The following is a 27,686-nucleotide window of genomic DNA, read 5'->3' as shown; positions in this document are numbered from 1 at the left end:
GGAGATGGAGATGGAGATGGAGATGGAGATGGAGATGGAGATGGAGAACTAGGGCTCAGATGTCCCAAAACCATGGTGTTGGGGAGAAGATCCCCATAGAGGGGATGAGAAGGGAGAATGGACATCTCCCCCAGAATGCTAAAACTCGGGAGTGGGGAGGAGTGGAAGGACCTTTGATGTTAGAAAGAGGTAAGTTAAGAAAAATTAAAGGATGATTTTCTCCATGTGGTAGAAAACAAAGTTAGAGAATTGATTCTTCCAACAAAGAGCTTAGATCAGTGTTTCTCAAAGTTCAGCCAGAGGGTTGGGGTCATCAGAGGACTTGTTACACGCATGAAGAAGTAGGGCCACCCAGACTCTGGGGAATCTTCTGCACATGAGCTTGAGAACCACTGGTTCAGACAAACGCACAGAAGGCAGACCTGAGAGTCCTTAGTGGATGCAGGTAGGAGTGATCTGCCTCCACCAGCAATTTTGTGTCCTCATGCACTAGCATACACAACCACCCACAGGGGTCCTTCTCTCCTGCACTGTCTCCCCAGTGCCTTCCCCTTCAAGCCCCTCTGCCCTGGGGAGGGGTTCCCTGCCCTCCCCACCCTTGCCAAGCACACTCACGGAGGGTTGTTGCAGCTCCGGCTGCGGGATCGCACCCCGCCCCCACATGACCGCGAACATGACCCAAACTTGGTCCAGGAGCTCCAGCCTCCATCCTGGCCGTATGTCTGCTCTGGCGACTTCCAGATGCAGTGACCTTTGAAGCACCACTGGGGCAGAGCAGAGGGCTTGAGATCACCCTGGGCTGCTGCTGCTGCTGAGCCCACCCAGGGAGCCAGAAAAAGGGATAGCAAGAGCATGAACCTGGGTTTAGGCAGAATCCCACCCCCAGCACGAGCTGAGCAGCCTTAGACAAAGGGCTTGCCTTTCTGAGCCTGTTCCTCAGCTGGACAACGTGGGTAACTGTACCTGCTCATAGCATCTGATGAGGTCATACCCAGTATACAAAGCCCTCCAGAAATTGCAGCTCTTATGATGAACAATAATAAATGTGCAATTATTTGCACTCCCGGGAGTAATAAAAGGCTGATAGGGGAGAGATGACACAATCTTCCCACACTAGCTAGAGTTGATCTTGGCTCTGTATCTCAAAATTACCTTCCAGGGATCACAAGATGTGTTTCTGGGAGGCAGGCCAGCCATGTGGGGAGGACTGTGCATGCAGTGGAAGGAGGGTATGCATGAAGGATTCCTGGGTTTGAATCCCAGCTCAGCAATACTAGCTATGTGTGGCTACTTTAGCTTGCTGAGCCTCAGTTTACCCACCTGTTAAGTGGGACTGTTCTAATATCTCTACAGGCCTTAGCACAGGGCCAGGCAATAAAGGAGGGCCCAACTAGAGGCAACTCCCTTCCCTTTTCCTGTAGGGTAGCACAAAAAAAAAAAAAAAAACACTCAAAGCTCTCTGGGCAGAGTTCGTCTCCCCAGAGATGAACTCAGTGGTTCTCAACCTTGGAATCACCTGGGGGAGATTTTACAACTTCAGATGCCTGATCTTCACCCCAGACCAACTGAGTCAGAATCACAAGGGGTAGGAACTTTTGGAGGCACTATAATGAGGTGTAATTTACATACTATAGAATTCACTCATTTCAAGTGTGCAATTCAATGACCTTTCATAAATTCGCAAAGTTGCCCGGTCGTCACCACAATCCAATTTGAGAATATTCTTATCACTCCAAAAATATCCTCTGTGCCCATCTGCAGTCACTCTTTGTTCTATGGGAGGGGTTTTAAAGCTCCCAGGACAATTCCAATATGCAGCCCAGATTGAGAACCACTGATGAACTGTCCTGTGAAACTGTAGCTGGGGAGGGTCTGGAACTTTGAAAACACCTGGGAAAACTTGAGAAGTGGAAAGACCTGGAACAGCTATAACCCCTCAAGGACCCGCCAGGCCAGGGGAAGCTCCATCCACCTGTGATGAGACAAGCCCCAGAGCCGCTCAGCAGGACAGCTGTGAATAGGGGGAGCCTGGCTAGGGCAGGAGGCAGGGGGCAGGATGGTGGGGTGGCCCCAGGGCTGGGCTCCTGCTGATGATGGGGAACCACCTCTCCTGTACTTGGCTTCTTCCCCCCTCCCTCACTTGCCTTGACATGAGTCAGTAACCTCAGAACAACCCTGAGGTTGTCAGGTGTTGGCGAGTCAGAAAACTTCAATGAATGGCCCAAGGTCACCACAGTGATCAACGGCAGGGCCGGCAGCAGAGCTGGGTTTCAGACCCAGCCACGGGGTCCCCCGGGCAAATGAAGTCCTGGCACCCACACATGCATGAGGGAGCAAACACAGGACATTCATGAAGGTGGTGCGGGGAGAACACGTGTGTCTCATGCTCAGAGACAGCATGGGGATGGGGGAGTAGGCAGGACACACAGAGACTTCCCTGCATCCCTTCTCTTCTAATCACTCCCTGTGGGACCCCAGCAAGTTCCTTAATTAACCTGCCTGGACCTCATTCTTCTCATTTATAAAAAGGAAGTAAGCCTTCCCATCAGATGGGCTAGGAGAGCATGCTACCCTCAGCCAATTACAGAGGCAAAGGACTGTGGGCTGGGAGAGGAGAAAGGGTATGAGTTTATGGGAAGACTCCACGTGTATGTACCCACACACTGGGCTCACTACTGTCCTTTAGCACCACCCCCAACTCATATCAGCACCTGGAGGGAGGGGTCAGGGTTCCCCCTGGGATCTGCCCCATGCCAGTGATGGATGCCCTGCACCCCAGGAAGGCCACTCCTGCTGCACACCCCACAGGTACCTTGCCAGGTGCACACTCTGTCCCATCCAGCGGGGGCCCCTTCTTGGTCTTGCAGAAGTATGGGTTGTCAGGGTGGCTGCACCACAGCTGCTTGCAGGGCTCAAAGGTCCTGAACTGCATGGCAAGGGAATGGGGTCACCAGGCTGGACTGGCTCGTTGTCCAAGGAGCAAAGGGCAGTGATGGAGAGAAAAGAGGGTGTGATGGGTGCAGGCACCCAGGGCACTGCAGGGGAGGCAGCCAGAGCCCCTCACCTGCTTCAAGTTCAACTCTACCCCAAGTGCCAGCAGCCTCCAGGGACGCCTCCTTCCTCCAGGGCACTGAGAAAGAGCCCAGCCATGGCCCATGCTCTCGCCGTTCTCTCTCCAAGGCCTCCCTCCCCCGCTTTACAGAGGCTATTTGTCATTGAGGTGGGACTAGGGTGTGAGGCTCTGGGGAGGTCTGGGTTCACAGTGCCCCTGCCCTGAGCCCTGTGCACATGGGGAGAATTTAGGGGACTGCTGCTTTCCAACCCAGACCCCCCAGCACTCCGACGAGGCTGGGACTCCACCTCCCTGTAACTTGGACACCCAGCCGTGCCACAGGTTGATGACCTTATGTTTCAGATTGTCCAGAAAAGCCATAGTTTCCTTAATATTCCCTCTTACCATCCCCTGCCAGCCGGACAAGCATCCTACAGCATTTGGGCCCTGAAATCCCATATCCTGGTCCTCTGCCCACAACTCAGCCGCTTTGTCACACCACGTGTCCCAGACAGTGGGGAAGGTGTCCACACATGGTTGGGGGTGCTCCCCATTCCGAGGAGGTGAAAAGAGGGCTGCATTCCCCAGATGGGTAGTATGAAGCACTCAGGTCCCCAAGGCCTACCCCCTTCAGAAAGCCCCCTACCCCTGAGATGGCCCATTCTCTGACAGCTCAGCCTGGGCCCCGGGTGGCAGCTGTTGGGTTCTCTCCTGGGGGACTCTAGCTGATCTCAGGCTCAGCGGCCTCCCCCTGCCCCATCCTGCAGGGTAGGGACAAGGTTATGCTCCCTTGTATCTATGTCCTCAGGCACAGGCAGCAGGGGTGTGGAACTGACGCTCTGCAGAGCGGTGGTGTGCAGGTGCAGAAGGTGGGGAGTTAGACTGAAAGACCTGGCACATCCCCTGAGGGTGTGGGACCTGCTGCTCCACCAGGCCAGAAGCCCAGCACCTTATCTGAAACCTGGGCTTCCTTGCAGGGAATGAGCCCAGCCAGGATCCCATCAGGTGCCCACCCTCTCTGCTCTGCTGTTTCCCTCTTTCCCAGGGCTAATGCATTCCCAAGCCACTGTGCCCACCTGCCCCCACAGGTGTTCACTCTGCATCCCTGCATGGTGCCTGGCACTGTGTCTGTGGGCCCATCACCAGGCCCAATGGCCAGCTGGGCAGAAGGTGCTTTATGAATGATCAGCCTGGGCCACAGAAGGACACTGTCCTGGCCCCCAACTGCCTGGCAGAGGCCAGATGGCTACTTACTGCCAAGCAGGTCTGGTATCCACTGCCAAAGTCAAAGCGGCACTGCTCATCCATTGAGTAGTCGATCCCAGGCAGCTCTGGGGGCTGGGGCCAGGCAGGATCAAAGGGGTCATCGAGGAGGCAGTCATAGGAGCTGCCAGTGGAAACAAGGAAGGTGAGCCAGGCTGACAGCAGGAAGTCCCAGGCTTTCCCTTCCCAGGGGCTGGGGTTTTCATGAGCAAGGCCTGCAGGAATCTACACCTGCTATCCTGTGCCCAGCGCTGTCTCTTCCAGGGAGGACGGGCTGCCCTGAGCAGCCCCCTCACTCAGGACCTCACTCCCACCAGTGACGATGTCTGGAAGGGCTCCATTTGCAGCCAAAGGCAAGGGTACCCAGACTGGGATTAGATACTCAGCTCGCAGCTGGATTAGGTCATTTTGCCCACCTTAGAGGGACATGTTATGGCCAAGACTAATAGTTGATTCATGGACAATTTGAGGACTCACTCTGTACTGAAAGGAGAAAAACCAGCCTACCGTGCAGGATGGACCCTGGGCGAGCTGCCCTGGCCAGCTCCTGCATGGGGCTAGTGACCACATTTCTGCCTCCACCTGCCCCCATCCAAATCCACTTGGTCTCCCATTCTCAGGCCTCGAGGTCCTGAGTCTAACACTTGTTCTGTACCTGAACATCATTGAAGACCCAGGAGCTGACCAGCCAGACCGGAATTGGGAGTGTGCTGCTGGGGCTAAGGATGGGAGTGGGGAGAGCAGGAGCTCCCTCCTCAGCATCCCATTTCCTTGGGGCCTGGGGGAAAGCCACAGTGGCACTGTTCATCCATTGAGAAGTCGATCCCGGGCAGCTCTGGGGGCTGGAACCAGGTGGGCTCAAAGGGGTCGTTAGGAGCCACTGGGTTTAGAGCCCCAGCCTCAGCCCAGTGGCTCATAACCTTCAGCATGCATAAGTATCACCTGCAATGCTTGATAAATCCTGATTCCTAGACCCAACCCCAGCAGAATCTAACTTACCATCTTCCATGAGCCAGGAGGTCTGCATTTTTAATAAGAATTCTATGTAAGTGGTCACCTGAACACGTTCCGAAACCCTAGGCTAACCCATCTGCGATGCTAATGGGGTATGTTTTAGGCCAGGTTTGGCGGAGAGGCAAGATGAGTCACGGAAGAGTCATGCCGGGGGAGACTTAGGGAAACCAGCCAGCTGCGTGATGTCTGCTCAGAGTGGCAGATCGCATGCTCCCCTATCCCAGCTCTGAGGGCAGGAATGACCTACGGGAGGTAGCGGCTGAGCTCCAGCTTGCTGCAGCGGGACCAATGGAAGCGGTGGAAGGCAGCCTGCACCAGGGGCGCCATGACGCTGCCCAAGCTGGTCTCATCTGCGCAGCCATTCCCCTGACCATCATGCTCCATGCCGAGCCTGGAATGGGGAAGACAGAGGGGTCCTGATACATCCCAGGGGCTCTGCCCCAGGAAGGCAGGCAGGCAGGCAGATCAGCAGCAGGAGACCCTGTCCTGACCCGGAGCTCAGATTGCTCTTCCTGGCCTCAGTTTCCCAACCATGCAGTGGGGAGGACCAACCCTCTCTCCAAGGCTGCTTCCACTGAGATTGGGCTCATCCTGCCTTCCAAGCCTTCACTCCTGCTGTTCACTCCCAGACACCCACCCCTTCCATGAGCTCCACCTATGTTCTTACAGCTTCCAAGGCCAGATCAAGCCCCACCTGGCCACTGGTCCTAGCTGTCTCACCTGTGGGCTCACATCCACAGCAGGAGCCATCTATCACACCATTAAAAACTCACAGTCATTCGCTGGCTTCCCACCGAGGGCCTTCGAGTGCAAAGACCAGGTTTCATTCAACTCAACTCAACCTCATTTCTTGAGCCCCTGTAGGTGCCTGCATCTTGAGCCTCTCCAAGATGCTGCAAGGCTGGGCACAGAGCTTTGCACATGATAGGCACCTACTATAATAACAGTTTACATTTAAAAGTTTGCTCTTCACAATTAGTCATTAATGCCAAATCCCAAGAATTCTAAGTTCTTAAACATTCCCAGATGGCTGTATCTGGCTTTGACTGCTAGGTAGATATGCAGGCCTATAAGCTTGACCTTGTGTCTCCACAAGGAGGGGCTCAGAGGTTCCCCTGGTGTCAGCCCCATGTTGCAAGTGTGGAGAGGAGGTCCCACCTGCCTGGAGGAGCAAAGCTGGGATAAAATCTGACAGGGCTGATGGTGTCCCTTGGTTCTGCCATTGTGATATGGCATGACCTACTGAACAGTAGCCCATTTGTGTCCACCCAGCATGTAGCCTCTTGAGGGCTTCTCTGTCCTGGCCTCCACTGCAGCCTCATTCCTAGAATGGGGCCTGGTGCATGGTAGGTGCTCAAGAAATATTGAATGAATGAACACACTCTAAACAAAACCCAAAGCCCTAAGATCAGGCAAGCTAGCCTCTGCCTGGCCCACCGCCTAAGCTCTAAGTGCACCTGTTTACAATGGGCTCAGGCCAGCACTCCAATGAGTGCTGAGTATCAGGGTGGGCTGGATTGAGTCTTAAAAAGGCCTCAAATGTGGACGTGATGGAAGGAAGCCAGAGATCAAGACCACCCAGAGACAGCAGCCCTCTGCATGTGATAGGGACACTGCCACTGACCCACCCAAAGGCAGGGCCACATCTGTTCCCCTATGGCCCTGGGATTTGCAGGCTGGGCCCAAGGCAGGCCCAAATTGCTACCCACTCCCCTTGGCTCCTCCCAACTCAGGTTAGGGCCTCCCTCTACTGGCAACTGCAGGAGGCCATGCCTCAGTGGCAGGCCAGCTCCTCCGACACCTCCCAGGACACAGGACTAGGCCAAGCTGGGCAAAGTCTCCCACAGTCACAGAACTCCCTGGAGCTCATGGCACAGCTGCCAGTCCCGCCCACCCTGCTGCTGCCACTTACACGTGGCCTGTCTCATGAGCTATCACGAAGGCCGAGGAGAAGCCATCCTCATGGTTGAGGGCACAGCTCCTCAGGGGGTGACACATGCCAGTGACGGGTGCATACCCTGCCGAAGAGAGAAAGAAAAGGTGGAGAGCGAGGTGGAGGGCAGGTGAGGCAGGACACGCTGAGGTCTGTGCCCAGCCCAGCCCTCTGGTCAGTGCTTAGAGCGGGGACGTTCCTGGAGGAAGAAGGATGCTCACAAAGTCCCACCTGCAGCCGAACAAACCTGGGCCAAGCCACCCTCATCCTAGGGCTTTATGGCTTCCCTCTCGGCCTGCGGCTGCCCAGGGTTTATCAGCGCCCCTCTAAACCAGAGAACACCCAGGCCTGCAAAAACACTACTTCCACAATGCCTCCCTCCAGTCCCACAGTCAATCAGCAAACAAGCTCAAAACACTTTCTATGCAGGGGTAGGGGGTAGTGTTATGTTAGGCACCACGGGGAAAACAGGGGACTCAGATCCTAGCCCCTGACCCTGCAACACCCCCTACCCACCCACCGCCACAGCTAAAGAGCTGTGGTTTAGCAGGGAGATCATGCGATGAGGCATGGGCCGGAAGGGCTAGAATTCAAGGAGCAAGACAGGCTGCAGCAGGGAGCTGGAGGAAGGGGAAAGGGAATGGTTTGGAAGGAGTTGAGGGGAACCAGGAACGGCTGATGGAGGGCAGTGAGGGACAGCTGAGACAACTCTTCGGAGGTGGGGAGGACACCGGCCACGGTGCAGGCAGGCCACACAGGAATCATGGCAGTGCAGGGGGGCGGCACTGGCTAAGCACTACAATGCATGAAGCCTGTGTCCTAGGGGCCTGCAAGGTGGGGATGATGACAAAGGGCATGTCCCTGCCTAGGCCTGCAGTCCCCCCTCCATGTTAGGGGGGCTGAAATGTTCTTTTATTTGACATGGTTTGGGGAGTATAACAAGAGGCTGAGTGGGAAGGAGGTTTCTAGGGCCTCTGTTGTCCTGGAAAGCTGAGATTTGCTCTACATGCAATATGAGTACATGCTCTGTGTGTATATACATGTGTATGCATGTCTGTGTCCATGTGAGTGCCTGTGCATATGTGTACATGTGTCTTTGTGTCTCTACATGTATGCAGTGTCTCTGTGTGTCTGTGTGTATGTGTGTTTGTATATCTCTTCATGTACACACCAGCTGATGTCTATTTGCATGTGTGCATGTGTCTGTGTGTACATGGGCCTGTACATGTGTGTGGATGTCTGTCAATGTGTGTGTGTGTGTGTGTGTGGTGTGTAAAAACCACATTTGGGACTTCAGTCATTCAGACAAGAAATCTTCTGGGTAGGCAGAGCTGACCAACTAATTTCTAGCATTAAAGCAGAAAAACATAGAGAGCCTTCAACATGGAACCTGGAGATCCAGTCTGAGTCTCAGATCTGCCTCCTGTCTGCTAAACCACATGGGCAAGTTGCTTCACCACCCCATGGCTCAGTTTCCCCATACGGGTATCAAAGCTGCATGTTTGCAGAGTACTTACAGTTGTCAATACTCTGTCACAAACATGTCATGCACCCCTGGGGCCTTTAGCAGCCCTGGAATGGGGGGAGGCAAATATTATTATGTTCCCCATTCCACAATTGGGAGGACCCAGGGAGATGAAGAGATCTTGGACCACTGGGCTAGCAAGACATGGAGCTGGAGGCAGAGCACAGACTTCCTGTTCTGCAGCCTACACAGCCCCATCCTAGGTGTCCCACAGTCTGCAATGAGGACAGAAGGACATAGTGGGGGGAGAAGCATCTTGAAGCCTATGGAGGGTCTTCCAGCAGCCAGGCTCTGGGACATTAAGCACAGGACCCAGGGCCTGACCACTCACAGCTGCCTGCAGCGTCCACCAAAATATTGGAGACTAGAGTATGGACCCCTCTACTTCCCATGGTCCCCAATAAACCATTGCAAAGCTCACCCCTGGCTGTCCAGGTCCTGTCCCTTCAAACCTCCGTGTAGTGGGCCCCAGGGAGAGCCCATCTGCCTCCAGGCCCAGCCTCTGTCTGCCCTGCAAGCTGCACACACCTGGCCATGGCAAATACAGTACCTTGCATACCTGAGGGCCCAAAGTCCTGCCGGGTGAGGAAGACAACGTGGTCATGGTGCTCAGCGTGGCCGGGGTCCTGGCGCTGCTGGGAGTGTGCCCAGCGACACACCTGCTCCAGGCTGCGTGAGGGGTTCCCGCGCTCGATCAGGCTCAGGGACTGCAGGGGCCAGGAGAGCACCAACAGCCACATGGAGGGTCAGAGCCCTGGATACAGCAGGCCTCTCTCCTCCCACTTACAGATGGGAATGCTAAGGCCCAGAGGCCTGCAGGACCCACCCCAAGATCACCAGCTGTCCCCACTCAGTGGCTGCTGGCACACAGCCCTGCCTGCTTTCGGGGACGTTCACATGCCATGGTTCAAGAACCATGCTGAGATGCATTTCTGCTGGGAACTTCACACACACAATTTCCAATCCCTTCAACTAACCTGCAAGGCGGCTGCTGTTCTGAGCATTTCCTCTATACTTTGAGTTCATTGTTTTATTTAATCTTCACAATAGCTCTTACAGGAAAGTTTGGTTGCTACCCCCATTTAATAATAAGTGACTGATGGTCTAAGATTGCAGAGCGCAGGGCACCAGGGCTCAACTAGAACATGACTTGTCTCGGTGGCCACCCCACTGTAAGCCCCAATTTCCCCAAGGAGAGGGATCTCCCAGCGATAAAGGTGTGGAATCATCAGTTTCTCAGATTGCAGGAACCCATCAATCACTGCTTACCACCTCCAAGAGCTCCACCCCTGAAGCCACAATTCTAATAGCCTCAGGTTCTGATTCTGGAGACAGTTTCCTGGATGCTTGTCCCTCCAGCCCACACCATCGCTGGTCCAACACTCTGGCCCCACAACCCTTCTCCCCCCAAACCCTACCTGCTGACAAGGTGGTTTACCTGTCGGTAGCCAACCATGATCAAGCGGACGAGGGCAATATTTATATGAACCCCCAGCGACTCATCGTGGTAAATCTCATCTACCTGCAAGAAGAAAATACAGTTTAAGGGAAGGAAACATTCATCACAGGCCTACTGTGTGCCAGGTACTGGGGCAGGTGCCTAACATACGGTATCCCCACCACGACCTTATCAGGCAAGATATGTATCCCTACTTTACAGTGAAGAAACTCAGGCTGAGGGGTCAAAATGACCTGCCCAAGGACATGCTGTTAACAAGCTGCAGAACTGGAATTCACATCCTGGACCATGTAATCCCAACCCTGAGCTCTTTCCACAAAGCCACAGTGTAGAGGGCCTGGTCTCAAACTCAGCAACTCTGACCAAGACTCATCTTTCCACGTCTGGAGAGCCTCTTCCAGACACGTCACTGGCTCAGGGAACCCCAGGCCACTCGCCCTAATATCCCTGTGTAACTTTCCAGTTGCCACTGGCATAATGTCTGCCCTACAGTGCCCTGGCCCTGGGGAGGCAGCAGTGGGCACTCCTCCAGGAGACATACTCCAGGGCCTTGGAGCAGCAGCAGCACCTGGGAGCTTGTGAGAAATGCAGAGTCTTGGACCCCACCCCAGGCCTCCTGAATAAGGATCTGCAATTGAACAAGATCCCCAGCTGACTGGCAGGCATGGGCAAGTTTGAGGAGCACTGCTCTAGATAATTCCTTTCTCTCACAGGCCCGGGACTGTAGGGCAGTGTCCTGCACAGCTCCTCAAAGAATCCAGCCCTTTGCACTCTTCTGCCAGGAAGCTCCTGAACAGTGTCCATGAGGTAGACTCTCGGCCTCTGCTTGTCCACTCCCAAGGACAGGGAGCTCACCCTCTCCCGACAGGGACACCCATTTCCTGAGTGGTCCCATTGGATACTCCAGCTTTTTTGTTTTAAATAATCTTGTTTATGGAGACAAAACACCTCACTAGAAATAAAAATTGAAAACTACAAAAAAAGAAGAAAATGAAATCACCAACACTACTATTAGCCAGATATATAATAACCACAGTTAACCTGTATCCTGCCACATGTGTACATGCATGCATCTTATTTTACAAAATTGGAATCATACTGAATATACTGTTTCTATGTTGCTTGTTTTTTTGTTTGTTTGTTTGTTTTTGTTTTTGTTTTTGTTTTTGTTTGAGATGGAGTCTCGCTCTGCCGCCCGGGCTGGAGTGCTGTGGCCGGATCTCAGCTCACTGCAAGCTCCGCCTCCCGGGTTCATGCCATTCTCCTGCCTCAGCCTCCGGAGTAGCTGGGACTACAGGCGCCCGCCACCTCGCCCGGCTGTTTTTTTTTTTTTTTGTATTTTTTAGTAGATACGGGGTTTCACCGTGTTAGCCAGGATGGTCTCGATCTCCTGACCTCGTGATCCGCCCGTCTTGGCCTCCCAAAGCGCTGGGATTACAGGCTTGAGCCACCACGCCTGGCCTGCTTGTTTTATAGAACATTATTCAATACATTTAAAAGCCTAATCTTGACTGGGCATAGGTGCAGTGGCTCATGCCTGTAATCCTAGTGCTTTGGGAGGCCAAGGTAGGAGGATCACTTGAGGCCAAGACTTTGAAACCAGCCTGGGCAACATAGCGAGACCCTGTCTCTACAAAAAAATGCCACTGCCGCCGTCAGGGATGCGATGCCGCCGGCGCGGTCAGGGATGCGATGCCGGCAGAAGTGGAACCCAGCCTCTGCCTCCTGCCCACATGGCTTCCTAGGAGCTGGGCCAGAGCTCCATGCATAGTCTTGCTCTCACTACTTCCATCTCCCCATGCCCTTCAGTCATCAATTCTTTTCCATTCACAAGCAAAGTAACCAACCTACAATCCACAAAGCAACCATTGTCCACCACATGGAGAAGAGGAATAGCACTTCCAACCATACAGGCATGACAGTCCCATGGCAGGGGGTGAGCCAGGAGGGGAACAGGAGACGTACGCTTTGTGGGCAAACTGTGGGCAGCAGAAGCCGCATGCATCACCAAGCCCCAGTCCCAAGCCATTTTCCACAGTGCCCAGAACTGGCAGCTGCCCCAGTTCATGAATGGACGGACTTCATAGCAGCCAGCGTCAGGCTTCCACCACAGGCCTTCCTGGCACCCATATCTGGATCCAATTGAGTAGCAAGACCAAAGACCAGCAGCCACTATGGGAAAGTAGCTCCCCGCCAACACCCCACCGCAAGGAACAATGCCAATGCCCACCACAAGAAATGACGATAGTCCAGTGAGCAGCAGGGCTTCCTTCCCAACCTCTTCCCCTCCCCAGCGGGAGTAAAGTGCTCCTATGCATAGAGACAATGTCCTCCTCAATCCACACACCCTAGACTTATCCTAGGAGGGACTTCAGGGTGGAGTGGGGGGCACTCAATCAGTCACACACACACATAGGTGCCCTGGTGGAATTCTAAACTAAGGAGTCTTTGCTGATTGCTGAGATGATCATGGATCTGCAGTAGGGTGACCCTTAAGTAATCCTTATTTCCCAGCCCCTCCAACACTGGATCACGGCCTTCCTTCTGTGCTGGGGTGGGTCTGTGTCGCAGACCTCCCTGAGTGCACTATAAGCAGACTAAGGACAGGATCACAGGCAATGCACGCTCCGCACAGCTCCATCTGTGCCCCACGCATACACATGTAAACCCATCGGTTATCCCGGGAGCAGGAGAAGAAAGGAGTCACTGGGACATTCAGCGGGGGCATCTGCTGGGCCTCTGGGCACCTGGAAATGCCCAGGGCTTCTGCCTTCCTCCACGTGTCTCTCCTGTAGGGCAGACCATGTGAACTGCTGCCAGAATCCTTCCATATTACTCATTTCTGTACCTCACTCAATAGGCCAAACCCACTCATCAAAGCCTCCAATGACCCTTGCTCCAATAGCTGCCATCTCCAGCTCAGGACATTGAGAGGTCCTTACAGCGGGACTGGGCAGGGGGCTGCTGCCTCTCTGAGCAGGAGATAGAATCACAGCTCAACTGTCCAACACTGGCAGAAGGTGGAGTGAGGGCCCCTGATGCCACCTCCCACTCTCTGGTAACTGGTGTAGATGCAAATGCTATGTAAACAGAAAGGGACAGCCCATCTGGAGATACCACTAAGAAGCAATCTGAAACCAAGGGCTTCAGGTGCCTGGTGTTCTGAGGTCTGCAGCACAGGCCCCCAACCCTCACCACCTGGCTTCAGGATCTGGAGAAAAGGGAAACAGTGTCTGGGCAGGAGGGCTCAGGGAAGTCTCAATGGAGGAGCTGGAACGATCCCTGGACCAAGAAGGCTATGGGCCCTTAAAAGGAGAGGGGCAGAGGCTTGCAGCAGGGGAGAGGAAGGCAAGAGCCACGTGAAGCCACCAAGAGAACTCCAGGGTCACTGGCAACCAAGGTAACTAAAGTCAACTGCTTTGGTCTGAATGTTGGTGTTGCCCCAAAATTCATATGTTGAAATCCAACTCCCAAGGGAATGGTATTGCAAGATAGGGCATTAGGGAGTAATTAAGTCATAAAGGCAGAGCCCTCCTGAATGGGATTAGTGTCCTTATAAAAGAAGCCCCTGAGAGACCCCCTCACTCCTTCTACCACGTGAGGACACAGTGAGAGGGCACCATCTATGAACCAGAAAGTGGGTGGGCTCTCACCAGTCACCAAATCTGCTGGTGTCCTGATCTTGGACTTCCCAGCCTCCAGAACTGTGAGAAATAAATTTCTATTGTTTCTATGCTACTCACTTAGGATATTTTGTTACAGCAGCCCAAACAGGCTAAGCCATCCCCCTCCATCTGACAGGGAATTTCTTGCCAGCCAGTGCTCACATGTGCCCAGTAGCAGGGAACTTTTCATCATTGGAAAGTTCCCTGGTGAGCCCTGTTCAGCCTTCCCACCCACGTCCTCTGCTGGCCTTCAGTCTCCTGCTGGAAGTTTCACTGAGCATGTCTGCTCCCTTCCTGGGGACAGACAGTGATCGCAGTCTCTTATGGACTTCCCTCGAAGTACACCTCTGTCAGAGAAAATAGAGATCACTCACCAAATGGAAAACCTGAATTAGCACCATCTAAGCACCAAGATAAAGAAACCATCAATCTAGAATCCTGAACTCACAAAACCATCTTTTAAGGACCATGGTGAAATGAAGACATTATCAGATAAACAAACACTGTTACACAGACCTCACTAAAGGAATGTCAGGGAAGATGGAAAATGATCCCAAAAAGGAAGCCTAAAGCACAAGGAGAAGTGAAGAGTTTTGAGGCTGTGATAGAAAAGGAGCTCGGCAATGAGAAACAGTTGGGTCTTTTCTTATACTAAATAAGGATGATAAAAATAAACTGCTTTTATTTTATTCCCTTTCTCCCCCATTAAAAAAAGGTGGAGTTAGTCCTTCCATTCCAAGTCCCCTGTTCCAGTCCTCTGGGGCCCTGGTATGCTCATCTGCACACACCCCTGCCATCCCCAGCCCTTGAGTAGGGACCTCAGCATCTTTGATTTGGCTCAAGCTGCCTGAGGCTTTGCACGGGCCAAGGAGGTGGCTGGACAAGGCTGCCGTGTCTGATAGAACTGCAGAGACCATGTGACACACAGCACCACAGCCAGGACCCCAGCTGCTCTGGAACACACACAAGTGGCTCGCTGACAGGCTCCAGCCTGGCTGTGCACCCAGGGCCTGGCCCTGTCTGCCTTGGTCCTCCATGGCTGCCTCGGCCCTCCATGGCTGCCTCCCAAATGCCAGAGGTAAGGCCAGGGAGCTAGCTCAGGGGAGATCACAGATCGCTTCCCATGGTTGGGCATGAGGCAGGATGGCTATGAGGCACACCCACAGGGCAGAACAGAGCAGTGTGTCCAGCTTCTCTGCTTCTCACTTCTGCGCCAAATTCAAAGTCACCTCTGCCAGGACCCCTGCATTAGGATTCAGTACCACATATTGACCTGAGATAACCACTGGGTATGTGCCAGAAAAACAAGCAAAGGTCAGGACTCTCTCTGGCCAAGAGGAGAAAAAGCAGCACAAGAGAAGATGGTAGAGGCTACTGGAATCAGAGGGAGGGAGGCACCTCTACTTCCCAAGCACCTACTGTGTGCCAGGCACTGTGCCGAGGGCTTGGCATACAGCCTCACAACAACCTTCTGGAGAGAGGAATTATTTCTGTCTCAAAGGCAAGACATCCAAGGTTCAGAGAGGGTAAGTAACTTGCCCAAGGCCACGCAGCTAGAAGTGAGAATGCCAAGAGTTGAACTCAGATCTCTGTGACTCTCAGGCCCCCTTCCTTAGCCACTACATTCAGCTGCTGTCCAGAACCAGTTTCTGTGGCAGGGTGGCCGGGGTGGGCTTTCTCTGGCCCAGGAGAGAGAATGAGGAGAGTTTACAACTCAAGAAGGCTGTAAAAGGTCCACCCACCGCTTGGCAGCCAGGCTCAGGCAGGTCTTAAACACGGAGAGGTGGAGGCCAGTGCTGAAAAAGACCCTGGGGGTATTAAGCCCACCCGCGCTCAAACAGAAGCGGAACGGTGTGGTCTCATCACCACTAATGGCTGGCACAGCCTACAAGCGCCTCCCCACATCACTTTACTGAATCCTCATGGCGAACGGCCTGGAATTCCTATTATTCTAAAAATAAACTTTATTTTAAAATAACTTTAGATTCAGCTACAAGTTGCAAAGATAGTACAGAAACTCCCCATACCCAATTTATTCCAAATGTTAACATCTTCCATTACTATGGTATGTTTGTCACTGTTAATGAACCAATATTGACATACTGTTATTAACTAAAGTCTACATTTTATTCAGATTTTTCTAGTTTCCCCCAAATGTCCTGGTCCCAACCAGGGTGTCACATTCCATTTAATCTTCCTGTCTCCTTAGCCCCTCTGCTCTGTTTCTACTCTGTGACAGGTTCTCCCGCCTTCTGGTTTTTGATGACTTTAAGTCTAAGGAGCACTGAGCAGGTATTTTGTGTCCTTCAATTAGGGTATGTCTGATGGTTTTCTCATGGTTAGATGGGGGCTACAGGGGAGGAAGCCCACAAGGGTAAGGTGCATCCTCATCAGGCCATGCCAAGGGTGCACGATATCAGCATGACTCATCACTGTTGCTGTTGGCCTTCATCACCCGGCTGAGGGAGTGTTTGTCAGGTTTCTTCACTGAGAGTTACCCTCTGCTCCCTGATTTCCAGACTGAATTCTTTAAAAGAAAGTCACTACGTGCGGGCCACATCTAGGGAGTGGGGAGTTAAAATCCACCTCCTTGAAGACGGACGTGAATAAACTGGAATTACTCTGCATGGGTGATTTGTCCCTTCTTTGTTTATTTATTCCATCATTTATGTTATCAGTATGGACTTTTATCTATTTTACACCTTGGGCTATAATTCTCTGTGATTTGTTTTGTTGCTCAAATTGTCCTAGCTTTGGTGGTTGAGAGCTCTTTGAGTTGGCTCCTGTGTCCCGTAAACACACCCCCATGGTTTGGGGATTTGGAGTTTGTTTTTTAACACTTCGCTACTTTCTGGCTCTAGGAGATGCTCTGGGGTCATCTTGCATATTCCCTGCCCTAGCCCCAGAGTCAGTCATTTCTACAAGGACCTCTAAGGAGAATGGTAAGCTCTCCCTGTTTTCAGGGATACAGGCAGGCCCAAAGGCATACAGAAGCTTGCCTGAGGACAGCAATCATGGTCAGAGGACAAGCCCAGGCCTCAGAAAACCTGACCTGCTCATGCGCCTTCCCTGATCACTTACTGCCTCTGAACCTGGACAGATGTGAGCAACATTGCTTGAAGACAGAGGAATGGCCACAATGACCCCTCCTGTCCTTTCTCAGTCCTCGGCAGATGACAGCAATATGGAGTCTCAGGCACTGGACCAGCCCTTCGGTGCACAACCCTGGCCCTTCTAACAAGGCACAAGGTGACTCTGCAGACCACATGCTCCAGCCCCCAGCGTCCCCCAAGACACATGCTGCATCCCATTGAGTCCAACAGGCTCCTCTTTTTCACATTTACAATCACTGTTGGCCAGGAGGCAGCGCAGGTGTGACTGTCACTGCCCGTGCAAGCAAGAGCCTCTGTCATTCCTGGTGGCTTCACAACCACAGCCCTCATCATTTCAGGTAACAAACCATCAGAGGCAGGAATGTGAATCCTGGGTGTTGTCTGAAAACCTCCCATCAACACCTTCTAGTAAAATCGATATGGCTCCAGCATCAAATCCACAGGATGCTGTCCTTAGGTTCTGGGAAAATCCAGGGATGCCAGTGGAGCCCTCAGGTGGCACCACCCCTGCTCTCGATGGCAGGCAGGACAATGCTGCATGGAAACATCATACACTGAGGACGATGCCAAAACATGACCTGCAAGGGCACTGCTCTGAATGTGAAGAAGTTAGGGGAACTCCTCACCTGTTCATGTTGCCTTATCTGTGTGTGTACAACAGTAACATATGATAGGCCGGGCGTGGTGGCTCACGCCTTTAATCCCAGCACTTTGAGAGGCCGAGGCGGGTGGATCACGAGGTCAGGAGATTGAGACCATCCTGGCTAACACGGTGAAACCCCGTCTCTACTAAAAATACAAACAAAAATAAGCCTGGCATGGTGGCAGGCACCTGTAGTCCCAGCTACTTGGGAGGCTGAGGCAAGAGATGGTGTGAACCTGGGAGGCAGAGATTGCAGTGAGCTGAGATCGCACCACTGCACTCCAGCCTAGGCGACAGAGCAAGACTCTGTCTCAAAAAAAAAAAAAAAAAAAAAAAAAAAAAAAAGAGTAACATATGATAAAGACTTAACTCTAACTGAGGTTAAAAGCTCTGTTCTAGCTGGGTGCAGTGGCTCACACCTGTAATCCCAGCACTTTGGGAGGCTGAGGCAGTAGGATCACAAGGTCAGGAGTTTAAGACCAGCCTGACCAACATGGTGAAACCCTGTCTCTACCAAAAATAGAAAAATTAGCCGGGCATGGTGACATGCAGCTATAATCCCAGCTCCTCAGGAGGCTGGGGCAAGAGAGTCACTTGAAACCTGGGAGGCAGAGGTTGTGGTGAGCTGAGATCCCACCACTGCACTCCAGCCTGGGTGACAGAGCAAGACTCCATCTCAAAAAAAAGAAAAGAAAAGAAAAGAAAAAAAAGCTCTCTTCTAATAAGTCTACAGTAAAAATGCTAAGTGATGAACAGAATTTCATTGGTAACACTTTTTCGTTCTTAAGGACATAAAACAATGGGGTATCTGACCATCAGTGTGGTCTCAGATTTGATGAAATATGGTACACATGTGAACTTGTCTGTGTGCACACATCTAATTTGGTGTGGTACACATGGGTGCGTGTATCTATACAAACACACCTGTGTTACACATGTGGGTGATTAAACATGGTACAGGTATATGCACGTGTGTAGGTACCCATATTATATGTGTACACACACGTGCATGTGTGTGGGTACCTGTGTTGTATGTGTGTACACATGTGCATGTATGTGGATGTTTAACAGCAATATACTACTACCTGTGGTCTGAGCTGTCTGCCTTCCCCAGCCCTCCAGGGCTAACCCTCACAGTAGGCAGAGCTGGGTCTGGTTTACCTTGGGTTGGGACACTAAGACCTCACCAAGATGCCATGCTCAGGTGTGCACACACAGACAAGTTCACATGTGAACCATATTTCATCAAATCTAAGACTCCATGACGGTCAGATTCCCCATGATTTTATGCCGTGGACCTGCCTCCGAGGTCACTAGTGAGGTGTTTAATGAGGTCTTGGAGGATGAGGCTGCTCTCAGGGGAGTGGAGGGACAGCGCTGAGTCTCCTGACTTCTTTCTCAGTTGCTGCAGGTTCAGCTGCTCCATCTCCCCTCTCTCCCAAGCTCATGATCATGCCCTATATTTTAAAGGGCTGGTGTGGGTTCCAAGTGAGCACTTTTAGCTGCCTTTTAATCGGCACACCTCTTAAAGGGGTGGCTGTCTCTGGAGCTTCCTGGAGCCTGCAGGCTGGTCTGGGTGGTGCTCCAGAGATCCGGCTGCTCAGCCTACCTCATGCCCAGGCTGCGTGTGCAGAGTGGCTCCAGGGTGCACAGGGATGGACCCACCCAGCCCAACAGAGTCTCTTTCACAAGCTCACAGTGCTCAGCATTTATCCCCCACAACCTATTTGTGAAACACGGCAGCCTTGATGTCCCAGGCTGGCAACCTGTATGTAAATAGAGGCAGTGTGGAGGCCTGGGAAGGTCGAGCGCTGCTGCTTCTCACCACTGCATGGTCTTACCTCTTGGAGCTTGACTCTGCTCATCTGTGGGTGTGGAGGAAACAGCTTGCCGAGGCAGGAGGGTGGAGGGAAAAACAGACGTCAAGGCTTTGAAACCAGGCCTGGCCCACAGCATGTGCTCGATCAGCAGCATCCATTAGTTTAAAACTTATTTCAGCCAGGCACAATGGCTCAGGTCTATAATACCAGCGCTTTGGGAGGCTGAGGCAGGAGGATTGTTTGAGCTCAGGAATTCAAAACCATCCTGAGCAACACAGTGAGACCCTGTCTATATATATATCTATATTTTTAAATTAAAAATTAGCTGGGTACAATCAGCCATGCCTGTAGTCCCAGCTACTTGGGAGGCTGAGGCAAGAGGATCATTTGAGTCCAGGAGGTCGAGGCTACAGTAAGCTATGATCGCACCACTGCACTCCAGCCTGGATGATAAAGCAAGACCCTACCTCTAAAAAGTGTGTGTGTGTGTATGTGTGGAGTGAGATGCTGTCCATGAAAGCAAAAGTGCTGTGTGAACCACAAAACTCTCTTCGCAGGAAGGGTGCTCACTATCACATATCTCTCGCACCAAGATTCCCAGCACTCCTCCTTCTGTGATGCACATCACTCTCTGCCCAGAGGGTTTGCTTTGAAAATTCCTGTGTGTGACAATCGGAACTAATACCATAGGTTGGGGGTCTCAATCTGGCCAGTATGGACAATTTGACGTGGATGAGCTCAGTTGGGGGAGCTGTTCTGTGCATTTTAAGATGTTTAGCAGAATCCCTGGCCTCTACCAACTAGACGCCAGTAGCACCCCATCCCCTCTAGCTGTGATAATAAAAAAATAGCTCCAGATATTACCAAATGTCCCTGGTTAAGAACTACTGCTTGGGTGGGCACCATGGCTCACACCTGTAATCCTAGCATTCTGGGAGGCCAAGGTAGGAGGATTGCTTGAGCCCAGGAGTTCAAGACCAGCCTGGGTAATATAGTAAGACCCTGTCTCTACTAAAAATTAAAAAAAAAAAAAAAAGAAAAGAAAATTAGCCAAGCATGGTGGCATGCACCTGTGGTGCTTGGGAGGCTGAGTCAGGAGGATCCCTTGAGCTCAGTAGGTTGAGGCTGCACTGAGCCATGACTGCACCACTGTGCTTCAGCCTGGGTAACAAAGCAAGACCCTGTCTTTAAAAGAAAAAAAAAAAAGGCTGGGCACCTTGGCTTACACCTGTAATCCTAGCACTTTGGGAGGCTGAGGTGAGCAGATCACTTGAGGTCAGGTGTTCAAGACCAGCCTGGCCAACGTAGCAAATCTCCATCACTACTAAAAATACAAAAATTACCCGGGTGTGGTGGCATGCCTGTAATCCCAGCTACTCGGAAGGCTGAGGCAGGAGAATTGCTTGAACCCAGGAGATGAAGTTTGCAGTCAGCTGAGATTGTACCACTGCACTCCAGCCTGGGCAACAGAGTGAGACTCCATCTCAAAAACACAAAATAAAATAACTTTTAAATATAATAAATAAAATAAACTTTAAAAAGAACTACTGCTTTACAGTGAATGAGTTTTTTTACTTTTAGCACAAGCAGTTTTGGGGAAGAGACATAAAAGAAGAGAAAAAGACCAAAAAGAGAGGGAAGAAGAGGATTGTCTGCTTCCAGTGTCAAGGAGAATAAGCTCCTTAGAGATTCATCTACCCAAAAGGAGAATGTCTGGCAAAGCCATACTCTCCACCAGCAGGAAAGCAGTTTTTGTGGTGTTCCAAACCAGCCTTCATGATGGATGTGTAACGCTTGTCAAGGGTAAACAAAAAGCCACCCTTTCCAGGCTGAGGCCACCAAGGCCCTGATCTGACAGCCAACTGCGCCAAAACCTCCCAGGTCTAAAAGGGGAAGCCAGCTCTCCTACACGGTCCATCTGAGCAGGCCCCAGGCTCAGAAAGGGGCTCTGAGGCAGGTCAGAGATGGTAGGACCCTACCATTTGCAGAGGTGCTAGCCAGTGTTGTCCCAGCAACCACCCCAGCATCTATGTATTGTCAGTCAGGTGGAGCCAGGCGGGGGGTGGAGGTGGACCAGGCACCTATCATCCAGACAGGTTGGCTGCCAAGAGGGTTCCTAGAGGAAACAGAGACTGGAAGCTTCTGGCTACAACCTTGCTGGGAGGAAATGATGAAAGGGCCTCTCTGTCTCTCTTCTCGCCCTCCCTGTGCTCCAGCTCCAGGCCCTAGGAGGTTCCCCCATCTCCCCATGTCCAAAGGGGTCCTCACCCCAGAGAACTGGTCCATCACCCCCGGGCCAGGAAAGGGCCCTAGGAATGGGCAGATCCACCTTGGATGCCACCATGGATGCCACTTAGGAGCTGTTCTCATGCCTCTTCTTTACGCCACAGTCCACGCTGCTGCCTCCCCAGCTATCCCGCCACACCTAGATGCCAGGGAGGTCTCTGCAGGCTTCTGTCACCTGTCACCACACACCTGGGTCTCCTTCCTCAACCCTACCCCCACAACCCTGCTGTGCTATCTGCCACCCTGGCCCGCATGCCCTCCCCTCTCTGAATTGTCCTCTCCCTCAAGGCAGGCTCAGCAATGAGCCCCTGTAGACACCCCTCCTCTCTCTACAACCCCACAGGGACAGTATCCCCTCTAAGCTCCTTGGTACTGGTACCATTCTCCATGGTTCCCTGGTTATTCCACAGGACTAAGGCTTGTTTTTGCAGCCAGACCAAAACTTCTAGGACGGGAGCCTCTGTCTGTGATACAAGGCACACAACGGGTGCTCACTAAATGCTGAAAACAACTACCCCTTTATGCTTCAAAGTGCTCAAATGGTTCTCTAGTCCTGAGATTTGAAGAAGTCTTAAGGAAGATGACCCAGTATAGATGGGGAAACAGGCACACAGAATGACAGCACCCAGCAGCGTGTGCGGAAAGGTTAAGGGGGGAGCCTGGTCACATCATCTGAAGCTGCAGGAATATCCACAGCACCTCCCCAGGTCAATGCAAAAGACACATGGAAGGCAGGGCCACCCGGACTGTCCCTCCAGCTGCCCCTGACAGCAGTGTCCGGGGCCTCGTCAGACAACTTTGGGTGCTTCACTAATGGCTTCTGCCCCCTCCTCCCTGGGTTAAGAGCACAATGGGACTATCCATCCCAGGAACTAGATCTCCTCTCTCTGGTCCCGCCAGCACAGACCTGGCCCCGGAAATTAGGATCAGAAATGGTCACAGCAGACAGGTGCTCCAAGGTGAATGCAAAGGCAAGCTGTTATTACTGGCCCCATGGAAATCCCCTAAGGGTATTCGAGCATCAAGCATCCCAGCCCAATAAAAGCCCCCACACAATGGACAGGATGAGCTGCTAGTCCCCAGGGAGGCAGACTGTCGGTCCCCATCTGCTCACCTTCACTTGCTGGGAAGTTTGGCTGTCCATCCTCTGCACCTGTTCAGAGGAAGCCTGAACCCCATACCGCCCACATACCCGCCATGGCAGCAGCAGGTTTGCAAGGTCACAACTCCTTTAAGCCACAGTCTATCTCAATGCTGTGAGCCTCTCTCCCCAAGAGGAACTAGGCTTCCCTCAGAGCAAGCTCTGCCTCAACTGTGCCCCTCACCCATCCCAGGCCCTTTCTGTTCCCACATTCACAGGGCAACCCAGCAGTGAGCAGAAGACCCAGCCTCTAATGGCCTTCCAGAACTTCTGAGAGGATCATTACTCTCCTCACTCACTTTCTGACAGGTTGTGGGGAGAGGGAAGGCAGGACCAAGACTATCCAAACAGCAAGGCAGGCCCTCGTGGCCCGCTCGTGGCCCCGTCTTCAGTGGAAGCTGACAATGTTCCCCGGCCACAGCTTTGAGTCATGCATGAGTCAGAAGTCAAGGGTCAAAAGTCAGAACGTGTTAATTTGGCCAAGAAGGTTAGAATGGGTCACTGAACCTGCCTTCCTCCAACAGTAAAGTCCTAGGAACATCGGGGGAACACCAGGGAAGGAGGATAGGTGGGCAGCTGGCCTCCACATCATGAACATCAAGGGCTCAGAGAGAACTTCCCACCCGCTCCTGCCACCATCCACGTGGTCTCATAGCTCCAGATTGGAGGGCTTCCCAGCCCCTTCTGAATGCATCACGTTTCAGGCCAGGTCAGCCCTGGAATGCCAAGTTTCAAAAGTACACTTTGCTCGATGGAAAGAAACATCTCGACTTATAGCCCATCAAAAGACCTCTTCCGGTTTCCAAGGGAAACTCCTAAATTCTGCCTGGGGAACAAGCTCCCATCTACTCTCCCCACTACCTTCCAAACTTCGCTGCCTTCAGCTCTCCACCTCAGAGGTGGGTTTCACTGTTTTTCCCATAGCCCCAAAGAGCATCCCCTCCACCCTCACCCCTGTCATTTGAGCTGACTCTCTTAGAACCCTTATCAGGGGCTCAGACCAGGCCACCCAGTGGGTCTGGGAGGGGCCTTGCTGAGGGCACACAGTGCCCAGAAGCCACCTATGTGGAGCCCCTCGCCAAGCAGAGACTGTAGGAGCTGGCACAGGTCATGGCCCCTCCAGGACATACATGCATGCAAGCACTCCGTCTCCTGGGGTCCTTTTCCCAGCCTGTGTGAGGGCCCATTTGGAACCCCAGCGTTAGGATACAGATCAGTGTAAGCTGAAGACATCTGAAAGCCAACAGATGCAGAAAGAAGCCTTCTCAGCTTCCCTTAAAAGCAGCAGCATCTGGGAAAGAGGTTGTTGGAAATCCCCTTAAGGGAATTTCATGGTCATAAAGACAGAAATACCACTTGACCCTGCTTAAGTAAACATCACAGACTTCATCTCCCGTCTGTTCTCCTAAAGACCCACTTGTCTTTCCTAAAGAAACCTTTCTCCCTTCTCACTTTCTCTCCCTATTAAGCTAAGAATATAAGCCCCAGGTTTTGTTTGTTTCTTTCTTTCTCTTTTTTTTTTTTTTTTTGAGACGGAGTCTCGCTCTGTCGCCCAGGCTGGAGTGCAGTGGGATCTCAGCTCACTGCAAGCTCCGCCTCCCAGGTTCACGCCATTCTCCTGCCTCAGCCTCCGGAGTAGCTGGGACTACAGGCGCCTGCCACCTTGCCCGGCTAGTTTTTTTTGTATTTTTAGTAGAGACGGGGTTTCACCGTGTTAGCCAGGATGGTCTCGATCTCCTGACCTCGTGATCCGCCCGTCTCAGCCTCCCAAAGTGCTGGGATTACAGGCTTGAGCCACCGCGCCTGGCCAGCTCTCAGTTTTCACCACCCCTTTGAGGTACTCATCATAGAGTAACCCTATATACAAGGAACTGGCAAATCAACTCTTTTCTCCTGCCAGTCTGTCTCTTTCAGTTTAACTCACAAGCCCTCTAGAACTGAGCATAAGAGTGTAGGGAAAAGCTTTTCTGCCATAACAGCTGGGTCACCAGCCACGGACAGCACCAGCTGGCACCAGGCCTGGGGAAGAGTGTGAGCTCTGGAGTGGACACAGCAGTGCTGAGATCCCAGCCCTGCAGCCTACCAGATGGGAGACTAGCAAGTTACAGCCTGTCTCTGTACCCCAGTTTTTATGTAAGGACATTGAGGCTACTCAGACCTCTCGTAGGGTTATGGGGAGACTTATGTAAATGAGGTAGAGTCTACAAAGAGTCTGGCTCCCTCCCAGTGGTTGCTCAAAAACAATGCTAATAATTTCTACAATGATATTCTTTTTTTTTTTTTTTTTTTAATTCTAGAGATAGGGTCTTACTCTGTTGGCAGGGTAGAGTGTAGTGGCACAATCACAGCTCACTGTAGCCTTGACCTCCTGGGCTCCAGCCATCCTCCCACCTCAACCTCCTGAGTAGCTGGGACTACAGTTGTGCACCACCTTGCCTGGCTAATTTTTTAAAATTTTTTATAGAAACAGGGACTTGCTATGCCCAGGCTGGTCTTGAACTCCTGCCCTCAAGCAATCCTCCTGTCTCAGACTCCCAAAGTGCTAGGATTATAGGTGTGAGTCATGGCACCCGGCTTGCAATTAGATCTTTTGCAGTGGTCTGCAGACATACAGCAGTATAAGCTCAGAGGACAGGGACTGTGTTTTCTCTGCCTTTTGTGTTCCCCACTGTGGAAGCCATTCTTCCTGTCTGCATGCTGTGCTGCTTGCCTTCTGGGCACAGGTCCTGCTGCACCTCACCCCCATACACAGTGGCAAGCTGTGGCCCAGCAGACCCAAACCAACCTTCTAGACACAGCAGTTAGTACAGGGATAGCCACATGTCCCACCCTAGTCAGTCTTCCCTAGGAGGGCAAGAAAGAGCCTTCTGGCATTTGGGTCCTAAGTGTGAGCATCTGGGGTGTTCCCATTTCCCATCATGGGGAGAAAGCCCATCTGCTGCTGGGCTCCACTGACAAGCACGGGCCAGCAGAGTAGGAGACCGTGCCCTAAGGAGCCTGAAGCCCTCGTCCTGTGGTCCCTGGGGCTCCTGCCCCACAGCTTCTACCTGTGGGCACATGAGCAGCTCCCAGCCAATAGACCCCTCTTTGGTTTCAGCTAGTGTGAGCTGGGTCTGTCACCTGCAACCACAAGAACCCTGACTCCCACCCCACCCCACCCAATACCTAGCCCCACGGAGGGCCCACAGAGGTAGCACAGCACCCAGCTCCAAACAAATGAATGGATGTCAGCCAAGGCTGGCAGTGAAGCCATCTGGGGAGCAGGGCTCTAGCAAACCTGATCCACCCTCCAGAACCTGCCGACACCTCAGTCCAACCAAGAATTAAGGAGCCGAGCAACAGAATTCATGGAAGTCCCTCAGGGTACCTCTGAAAGAGTTTCTCTGAAAGATGACAGAAAGAATGGAGCAGATCACCCAAGACAGCTTTGTGGTCCCCCCCAGACAACTCACCCCCGCCACTGCCCCAAGCACTCTCACTCTCCTAACCCCAGCCAGAATCCTGGAAGTGAGGAGTAGGTGGCAGAACAGAGCTGTGGAAGAGACAGAATCCCACCACACTGCTGTGAGGGCCGTAACCCAGTCCAATCCAGGGCTGTGGCCTGGGAGATGCTGCCGCTCCGCTAGTTCCAGGAATGGGGGCAGAGATTTTTAAGTAGGGCAAGTCATCAGACTCCTCACACCTGGTCAGGCCCTAGACCACAGAATAAAAACTTGTACTTCAATGGAAGGCAGGCACTGCCGCAGCGCGCCTTTCCCCCTTATCGGAATCAGACGCAGAGAAAGCGCCCTTACGGCAGAGAGCACCATGGGTCACTAAGAGCAATGCAAAATTCCTGTCTGCACACAGGCAGGTTCCATCTTCTCTGGCAGAGGCTAAACAGCCTTCCCTCCCACCCTACACAACACTAATTTTGTCTCCTTTTGCACATTCATTGTAAAATTCCTCATCTATAATGTTTCTGTCCTTGGGTTCTCTTTTGAATGAGTTATAACATCTGCCTGGTTCCCTCATTAATGAGTAGAGTCAAATCTTTAACACATGTTCCTTTTTATTTCTCTATGAGAGTCATGAGTTTACCTTTTCCTGAAAATTATCTTTTAACAAAGTGAAGGATTCTGGGGCTGCAGTAGGGCCTGGCTTACAGTCCCAGGGTCTTCAGGCCCAGCTTTGGGCAGTAGGACCCAGGCTCCTACCATTCTTGGGCATCCTGAGGTCTCCCCTGCCCCTTTCCCCTTTCCTGCCCTTCCTCTTGTCCCCCACCTGCTGGCTCCAGGGGCCAAACCTGGCTCTCAGCACGGCCTCCCACTAATGGGGTCGGTCCCCACCTGTGGCCTCAGGCAGGGCCTGTGATTTGTGGAGACTGGGTGGGTGGTCGAGTGTTCCAGGATGGTGGGTGTGTTCAGATTCACAGGCATCCTCTCCCTCCTCTCCCTCTCTCTTTCTCAAACAACTCCATGTGGTAGCCTTTGCTCTTTCTGTCCAAAACCACACACTAAGCTCCTGGGATGGAAGAAGTGTCCACACACAGAGGCGACCAGGGACAGACTTTCTAGCCCCCCACCTGCTCCCTGGGCTCCTGTAATTGGAACTGATCTCTGCTCCTGTTCTTTTATTGATGTTGACATTGCAGATAGAACTCTGCTGCTCTCTGCTGCTACCATCTCAATGGGTGCCAGCCACCTGCTTTTCTCATAGATGCCATTCACCTCCACATTTACCAATCACCTCTCAAGTCTCAGACCCTGTGCTGTGTGTGCTATTGGGATTCC

General features: G+C 52.3%; 1 protein-coding gene across 2 annotated transcripts in view; it reads right to left on the bottom strand.

Moving 5' to 3' along the window:
* ADAMTS14 (ADAM metallopeptidase with thrombospondin type 1 motif 14) overlaps positions 1-27,686 on the bottom strand; it is an 88,110-nt gene that overhangs the window by 23,385 nt on the left and 37,039 nt on the right. The window contains exons 5-11 of one of the 2 annotated variants that reach the window (XM_023205021.2): positions 10,226-10,309; positions 9,338-9,494; positions 7,242-7,347; positions 5,577-5,720; positions 4,307-4,439; positions 2,813-2,926; positions 616-764 (exon numbers count right to left, since the gene is read on the bottom strand). In XM_023205021.2, the coding sequence (XP_023060789.2) occupies positions 616-764; positions 2,813-2,926; positions 4,307-4,439; positions 5,577-5,720; positions 7,242-7,347; positions 9,338-9,494; positions 10,226-10,309 (887 nt within the window). The remainder of the gene's footprint in view (positions 1-615; positions 765-2,812; positions 2,927-4,306; positions 4,440-5,576; positions 5,721-7,241; positions 7,348-9,337; positions 9,495-10,225; positions 10,310-27,686) is intronic. The other variant, XM_023205022.2, reaches the window with a different exon arrangement.

The sequence above is a fragment of the Piliocolobus tephrosceles genome, chromosome 9 (assembly GCF_002776525.5).
Source record: "Piliocolobus tephrosceles isolate RC106 chromosome 9, ASM277652v3, whole genome shotgun sequence".
Taxonomy (NCBI): domain Eukaryota; kingdom Metazoa; phylum Chordata; class Mammalia; order Primates; family Cercopithecidae; genus Piliocolobus; species Piliocolobus tephrosceles.
This window is presented reverse-complemented; position numbering and strand designations above follow the sequence as displayed.